This window comes from Oncorhynchus tshawytscha, unplaced genomic scaffold, assembly GCF_018296145.1.
Source record: "Oncorhynchus tshawytscha isolate Ot180627B unplaced genomic scaffold, Otsh_v2.0 Un_contig_6661_pilon_pilon, whole genome shotgun sequence".
Classification (NCBI taxonomy): domain Eukaryota; kingdom Metazoa; phylum Chordata; class Actinopteri; order Salmoniformes; family Salmonidae; genus Oncorhynchus; species Oncorhynchus tshawytscha.
Genome location: NW_024608544.1, coordinates 43,202 through 52,500, shown reverse-complemented (window position 1 = coordinate 52,500; position 9,299 = coordinate 43,202). Strand labels below are relative to the sequence as shown.

General features: G+C 45.1%; 1 protein-coding gene across 1 annotated transcript in view; it reads right to left on the bottom strand.

Annotated features, from left to right (window-relative positions):
* The window catches only part of LOC112223316 (cAMP-dependent protein kinase catalytic subunit alpha-like), a gene marked incomplete at its 3' end in the record, with an annotated part of 18,763 nt that extends 14,100 nt beyond the window's left edge, over positions 1 to 4,663 (bottom strand). The window contains 1 exon segment of the mRNA XM_042313349.1: positions 3,993 to 4,663. Coding sequence (XP_042169283.1) covers positions 3,993 to 4,038 — 46 coding nt within the window.
* Positions 4,664 to 9,299: the final 4,636 nt, after the last annotated feature.

The window sequence follows — 9,299 nt, the reverse complement described above, 5'->3', positions numbered from 1 at the left end:
CGTATCCTCCACTATACAGTATCCTCCACTACAGTATCCTCCACTATACAGTATCCTCCACTATACAGTATCCTCCACTATACAGTATCCTCCACTATACAGTATCCTCCACCACACATTATCCTCCACTATACAGTATCCTCCACTATACAGTATCCTCCACTACGCACAGTATCCTCCACTATACAGTATCCTCCACTATACAGTATCCTCTACTATACAGTATCCTCCACTACACAGTATCCTCCACTATACAGTATCCTCCACTATACAGTATCCTCCACTACACAGTATCCTCCACTATACAGTATCCTCCACTACACAGTATCCTCCACTACACAGTATCCTCCACTATACAGTATCCTCCACTACACAGTATCCTCCACTACACAGTATCCTCCACCACACAGTATCCTCCACTATACAGTATCCTCCACTACACAGTATCCTCCACTATACAGTATTCTCCACTACACAGTATCCTCCACTATGTATCCTCCACTATCCTCCACAGTATCCTCCTACAGTATCCTCCACAGTATCCTCCACTATACAGTATCCTCCACTATACAGTATTCTCCACTACACAGTATCCTCCACCACACAGTATTCTCCACTATACAGTATTCTCCACTATACAGTATCCTCCACTATACAGTATCCTCCACTATACAGTATCCTCCACTACACAGTATCCTCCACTACACAGTATTCTCCACTATACAGCATCCTCCACTATACAGTATCCTCCACTACACAGTATCCTCCACTACACAGTATCCTCCACTACACAGTATCCTCCACCACACAGTATCCTCCACCACACAGTATTCTCCACTATACAGTATCCTCCACTATACAGTATCCTCCACTATACAGTATCCTCCACTACACAGTATCCTCCACTATACAGTATCCTAAACTGTTATAACCTAACTATTATGAACAGTTATAACCTAACTATTATACTGTTATAACCTAACTATTATAAACTGTTATAACCTATTATAACCTAACTATTATAAACTGTTTTAACCTATTATAACCTAACTATTATAAACTGTTATAACCTATTATAGCCTAACTATTATAAACTGTTATAACCTAACTATTATAAACTGTTATAACCTAACTATTATGAACAGTTATAACCTAAATATTATATACTGTTATAACCTAACTATTATGAACAGTTATACCCTAACTATTATACTGTTATAACCTAACTATTATACTGTTATAACCTAACTATTATGAACAGTTATAACCTAACTATTATACTGTTATAACCTAACTATTATAAACTGTTATAACCTAACTATTATAAACTGTTATAACCTAACTATTATGAACAGTTATAACCTAACTATTATATACTGTTATAACCTAACTATTATGAACAGTTATACCCTAACTATTATACTGTTATAACCTAACTATTATACTGTTATAACCTAACTATTATGAACAGTTATAACCTAACTATTATACTGTTATAACCTAACTATTATAAACTGTTATAACCTAACTATTATAAACTGTTATAACCTAACTATTATGAACAGTTATAAACTAACTATTATATACTGTTATAACCTAACTATTATGAACAGTTATACCCTAACTATTATACTGTTATAACCTAACTATTATACTGTTATAACCTAACTATTATGAACAGTTATAACCTAACTATTATGCTGTTATAACCTAACTATTATAAACTGTTATAACCTAACTATTATAAACTGTTATAACCTAACTATTATGAACAGTTATAACCTAACTATTATATACTGTTATAACCTAACTATTAGAAACTGTTATAACCTAACTATTATAACCTAACTATTAGAAACTGTTATAACCTAACTATTAGAAACTGTTATAACCTATCTATTAGAAACTGTTATAACCTAACTATTATACTGTTATAACCTAACTATTATAAACTGTTATAACCTAACTATTATAATAACCTAACTATTATACTGTTATAACCTAACTATTATACTGTTATAACCTAACTATTATAAACTGTTATTATAAACCTAACTACCCCTGTAGGCTATATAAACAAGAGTCTCACTGCTAGTCATTGATTGGGTAAAGCACCAATGTTTCAGCATCCCAGCGTCCTTCAGGGAGACAGGAAATGACTGGGAGCTTGAGAAAGGGTGTAGTGCTCTGTCTTCCTGCATACAGTCTACTGTCTGTTAGTCAGCACCTCTACTAACTACTCCTCCACCACCACCTGCCCTGCAGTTCTACAGCCTGCGCCCGGGCCTCCAACATGCTGCCTGGTAATGGTATCTAACAGCAATGTGGCCATTCTTACACCTGGCCTGCAAAAAGCCACCCTGTCCTGCTGGTGCTGCTGGGTGATAACATACTGTACCTGTCTGGAACACTGGACAACATCCAACTCCAACACTGTTCCCTGAACAAATACATCAGGCTACTTCTAGAAATGTAGTATCTTAAAGGCAGTGGGGGAATCAGGCATATAAAAGGGCCAATCTGGGATTGAAACATTATAAACATTATGGCCTAAAATCTCAGTTTCTACCTGGCACTTTCTTCATCCATCAACCAGATATAAGCCTAGCGTGATGTCCACAATCAGACTCATAAATAATACCTCTACTCACAAGATAATCTAGGTTCTAGAACTGTAATGTTCTAGAACTGTAATGTTCTAAAACTGTAATGTTCTAAAATTGTAATGTTCTAGAACTGTAATGTTCTAAAACTGTAATGGTCTAGAACTGTAATGTTCTAGAACTGTAATGTTCTAAAACTGTAATGTTCTAAAATTGTAATGTTCTAGAACTGTAATGTTCTAAAACTGTAATTGTCTAGAACTGTAATGGTCTAGAACTGTAATGTTCTAGAACTGTAATGTTCTAAAACTGTAATGGTCTAGAACTGTAATGTTCTAAAACTGTAATGGTCTAGAACTGTAATGTTCTAAAACTGTAATGTTCTAAAACTGTAATGTTCTAGAATGCTCAAATGTGGCTATATGGAAGTAAGCTACAAAGTATTAGATGAATAGGCCCGTGTAGGCCAATAGATGAGTAGGCCAGTGTAGGCCAATAGATGAGTAGGCCAGTGTAGGCCAATAGATGAGTAGGCCAGTGTAGGCCAATAGATGAGTAGGCCAGTGTGTAGGCCAATAGTGAGTAGGCCAGTGTAGGCCAATAGATGAGTAGGCCAGTGTAGGCCAATAGATGAGTAGGCCAGTGTAGGCCAATAGATGAGTGTAGGCCTGATGAGTAGGCCAGTGTATGCCTATAGATGAGTAGGCCAGTGTAGGCCAATAGTGAGTAGGCCAGTGTAGGCCAATAGTGAGTAGGCCTGTGTAGGCCAATAGTGAGTAGGCCAGTGTAGGCCAATAGATGAGTAGGCCAGTGTAGGCCAATAGTGAGTAGGCCAGTGTAGGCCAATAGATGAGTAGGCCAGTGTAGGCCAATAGATGAGTAGGCCAGTGTAGGCCAATAGATGAGTAGGCCAGTGTAGGCCAATAGATGAGTAGGCCAGTGTAGGCCAATAGATGAGTAGGCCAGTGTAGGCCAATAGATGAGTAGGCCAGTGTAGGCCAATAGATGAGTAGGCCAGTGTAGGCCAATAGATGAGTAGACCAGTGTAGGCCAATAGATGAGTAGACCAGTGTAGGCCAATAGATGAGTAGGCCAGTGTAGGCCTATATTTCTCTCAGTATTTCCTGCTCTTTGGGTATTTTAGTCTGGGTATCTGGAAAGCACTTTGTGACCACTGCTGATGTTAAAAGGACTTTATAAAATAAATGTGATGATTGATCGATTTTTTTGTATTACACAATTTTAAGCATGCATAGAATAGTGGATATCCTGAGTAGCCTATACCCTAAACACTTCAGGGGTGCACTGTGTCCCCTCAGAGAGACCGTTAAAGAGAAGTGAACAGACAGGTAGACTGATGATTCTGAGCGACACCATAATGACACCCACCACTCTCCATCTCGCTCCCCTTCTTGGCCGTGGGCACGTTGCCCATGATGGCAGGCCGTCAGCGGGCGATCCGAGCTCCACAACCCGCCCTGGACTCTCCAGGACCCGGTCCAAGCTGAGTCCAGCAGTCGGTCCGTTCGTTCTCCCAAAACCAGTCGGTCCGGACTGAAATAGCTTGACAGCTGCAGTCTAGACTGTCAGTGAGCTCACCTGGTCTCCTCTACAGTATAGAACCGTTATTACAATAATAAATAGTGTTATAGTCCGGAATGGAGACAGCGACGTCCGTGTCTCCGTCTTTCTGTCTGGGCTGTGGTATGGTGCTTTGCTGGAACCGCAGCGCTCCGGGCCGAGTCCAGCGCATCCAGCCCGACTCGGTCGGTACGCCTGTCCCTCCGTGCAGCCCCCGCCGATCGAGGCCCCACGCCTCTTCCCAGCGCAAATACTCCGTTTTCGCACCGTGCAAGGTGGCCACTCTCCGAGCCAGATACCTAGTCCCCTTTCCCGAACCCGGCTCCGAGGATGTCGTTTTACCGAACCCGATGAGGTCGGGAAATCACCAGAATCAACATAGCCTACTGTAGCTTTCGGTGTGAAGCAAGCCGAGTGACCGACTACAGCCGACAGACGATCGAGGCCCATCCATAGAGCCCATTGGCTGAATCCAGCCCGACTGATAACGGAGTGAAGGACACTGATTGGCCACCTGTCAGTATGTCAAACTAGTAAAGTGCTCAGATTGGATCATTACCGTCCGTCAACAAAACCAAGATTCCGCCCTTTTGACATGCAAAAATCAGTGAGTGACGTCGCTGATTATTTTCCTACTGGAAGATATACACGCCCACATTCGCTCCTTTCGCGGTATTCTGATTGAATCGGTGCTATAGGCTTGTGGGCGGAGCTAACGGAACGGGCCCTGTTCGGTGAAATACCATTGGCCGTCTGACGGAATGGCCTCGCGTTGCCCCCGCCCTCCCAACTAATCCGTGATTGGCCGAGTGACGTCAAGCAGCAAGGGCTATTTTTAGGAATGTTGCTCAGAATGAATGTAACGCGCTACGGCAGGACTTCCAAATCCAGTTTGTTTGTGTAACGAACGACGCACGAGGAAACGTGCCCTGGCTCGAGATATATTTACAATAAAATGTAACTAATCAAATCAACTGTAACGATAAAGATATTTGAAACAGTTTCTTCCGATAGTGATCATTCTATTTAATCTCTAGGGTTGTTCCACTGTTTCTGTTACATTGTAGTAACAGTATCAACGTTGACTCCACACGCTAATAACGTGTGCTTCTACACCTGCATTGCTTGCTGTTTGGGGTTTTAGGCTGGGTTTCTGTACAGCACTTTGAGATATCAGCTGATGTACGAAGGGCTATATAAATACATTTGATTTAATAAATCATGTTTTATAGTGAGGACTATAGATTATTTTAGAGGATATCGGTGGTCCTACATATATTTGGGAATATAGGAAATATATGCAAGCACATCCCTGTCAAGGACACAGTTGAACTTAAAACGGGGTCAACTTTAGCGGTTGCAAACAGATGGACCAGCATACAGACGTCTCCTCTCGCCTTCCTCAGCACTATGGTGAAGGTACTGGACAGGTATGAGAAGAACACAATGTACTAATCCTAATATCCACCATTTGTTCTAAGATCAGTGCAGAGGGAGAAGAGAGACAGGATCACTGAACACATTGGGATGGAGGAATGGAGGGGGTGTAGAGGGATGATGATCTGATTGGTTCATTCAAGAGGGATAAGAATGAGCAGAGCCCCCACCCCCCTCCATGCAGTTGCTTAGCAACACGAGGCAAGTCTGCACGGTCTCATAGTGAAAATGGTGGAGAAGCTGTTCCTCCTGCTGCATTTTATGAATGAAACAGCAGTCAGGCTCACAGCTTCTAGCAAGCCTCCCTTCTCCACCCCTCACCCTCCCTTCTCCACCCCTCACCCCCCCTTCTCCACCCCTCACCCTCCCTTCTCCACCCCACCCTCCCTTCTCCACCCCTCCCCTCCCTTCTCCACCCCTCACCCCCCCCTTCTCCACCCCTCACCCCCCTTCTCCACCCCCCCTCACCCCCCCTTCTCCACCCCTCACCCCTCCCTTCTCCACCCCTCACCCTCCCTTCTCCACCCCTCACCCTCCCTTCTCCACCCCTCACCCCCCCTTCTCCACCCCTCACCCTCCCTTCTCCACCCCTCACCCCCCTTCTCCACCCCTCACCCCCCCTTCTCCACCCCTCACCCTCCCTTCTCCACCCCTCACCCTCCCTTCTCCACCCCTCACCCCCCTTCTCCACCCCTCACCCTCCCTTCTCACCCCCTTCTCCACCCCTCACCCCCCTTCTCCACCCCTCACCCCCCTTCTCCACCCCTCACCCCCCCTCCACCCCTCACCCCCTTCTCCACCCCCCTTCTCCACCCCTCACCCCCCTTCTCCACCCCTCACCCCCTTCTCCACCCCCACCCCCCTTCTCCCCCTCCCCCCCTTCTCCACCCCTCACCCCCCTTCTCCACCCCTCCCCCCCTTCTCCACCCCTCACCCCCTTCTCCACCCCTCACCCCCCTTCTCCACCCCTCACCCCCTTCTCCACCCCTCACCCCCTTCTCCACCCCTCACCCCCTCCACCCCTCACCCCCCTTCTCCACCCCTCACCCCCTTTCTCATCTCCCCTCTGCTTCTCTCCACACTCACCTTGTCAGTGATGTAACCTCTCCAGTTGAAAACATAACACAGCATTCACACTACACTCACTACACACACGCACACACACACACACACTATACACACACACACACACTACACACACACACACACACTATACACACACACACTACACACACACACACTCACTATACACACACACACTCACTCACTATACACACACACTCACACACACTCACTATACACACACACACACTCACACTCACTACTATACACACACACACTCACTATACACACACACACTCACTCACTACACACACACACTACACTCACTATACACACACACACACACACAATACACACACACACTCACTACTACACACACACTCACTCACTATACACACACACACTCACTATACACACACACACACACACTATACACACTATACACACACACACTCACTACACACACACACTCACTCACTATACACACTCACTATACAAACTCACTACACTCACTATACACACACTCACTACACATACACACTCACTATACACACACTCACTATACACACACACACACACACACACACACACTCACTATACACACACACACACACTATACACACTCACCTTTTAAAAACAACAAATGTTTATTATTATTACTTTCATTGTTACAAATATTACAATGCAAAACAAAATACAAAAAAAACCACGACATCTCTTAAGTGCTAATGAATCAAAGGTATATACAGTAAAGTAACAACAGTCACATGACTGACATAAACAAACCCCTCCCCCAACTACAACACATGTTCCCTCCCAAATGGTACCCTATCCCCTACATAGTGCCCTACTTTTGACAACAGCCCTAAAATAGTGCACTACGTAGGGAACAGACTGACATTTTGGACACAGTCCAGGTTCGGGATCAAGTCCTTTTAAATTCTACATCCAATTCTAAATTTTTCTTCATTGAAAAGCCTTGATTTGAAGGAGTTACAGAGTACTTCCTGAATTGAAATGGAATTGAGGCCTGAACAGTCCTGGAGTCACCCTGTAGGGTGAGGCTTTTTCCTAGAGACAACTCAGTCTCCCTCTAGAGGCCTACCTTCCTGGAAGTAATCGCAGATCGGGGATTGGTTGGACAGGTGGAGGTAATCCCAGATCGGGGATTGGTTGGACAGGTGGAGGTAATCCCAGATCGGGGATTGGTTGGACAGGTGGAAGTAATCCCAGATCGGGGATTGGTTGGACAGGTGGAAGTAATCCCAGATCGGGGATTGGTTGGACAGGTAAAGTAATAGTGTGGTCACCTTGTTTCCACTGATACAAATCACTTCCAGGTACCCTGCTCACCTCAAGGAAACAGGGACGCATTTCTACAGTATTGAAGCAGGGCCTGAGCTTTAGCTGTGTTGCTATGGAAACCAGTCCAGGTGTGAAGTTAGGTTTTAAAACAAGAAGACACACAACAGGACTGTTTGGATCAGGAGTCTGACATGGCACCCTGTTCAGTGATAGTGCACTACATTGGAGCAGAGGGCCCTGTTTACAAAGGTAGTGCACTACATTGGAGCAGAGGGCCCTGTTTACAAAGGTAGTGCACTACATTGGAGCAGAGGGCACTGTTTACAAAGGTAGTGCACTACATTGGAGCAGAGGGCCCTGTTTACAAAGGTAGTGCACTACATTGGAGCAGAGGGCCCTGTTTACAAAGGTAGTGCACTACATTGGAGCAGAGGGCCCTGTTTACAAAGGTAGTGCACTACATTGGAGCAGAGGGCCCTGTTTACAAAGGTAGTGCACTACATTGGAGCAGAGGGCCCTGTTTACAAAGGTAGTGCACTACATTGGAGCAGAGGGCCCTGTTTACAAAGGTAGTGCACTACATTGGAGCAGAGGGCCCTGTTTACAAAGGTAGTGCACTACATTGGAGCAGAGGGCCCTGTTTACAAAGGTAGTGCAGGGACGCACCCTGTTTACAATATTGGAGCAGAGGGCCCTGTTTAGGGCCCCTGTTTACAAAGGCAATGCACTACATTGGAGCAGATGGCCCTGTTTACAAAGCTAGTGCACTACATTGGAGCAGAGGGCCCTGTTTACAAAGGTAGTGCACTACATTGGAGCAGAGGGCCCTGTTTACAAAGGCAGTGCACTACATTGGAGCAGAGGGCCCTGTTTAAAAAGGTAGTGCACTACATTGGAGCAGATGGCCCTGTTTACAAAGGTAGTGCACTACATTGGAGCAGAGGGCCCTGTTTACAAAGGTAGTGCACTACATTGGAGCAGATGGCCCTGTTTACAAAGCTAGTGCACTACATTGGAGCAGAGGGCCCTGTTTACAAAGGCAGTGCACTACATTGGAGTAGAGGGCCCTGTTTACAAAGGTAGTGCACTACATTGGAGCAGAGGGCCCTGGTTACAAAGGTAGTGCACTACATTGGAGCAGAGGGCCCTGTTTACAAAGGTAGTGCACTACATTGGAGCAGAGGGCCCTGTTTAAAAAGGTAGTGCACTACATTGGAGCAGAGGGCCCCGTTTACAAGGTAGTGCACTACATTGGAGCAGAGGGCCTTGTTTAAAAAGGTAGTGCACTACATTGGAGCAGAGGGCCCTGTT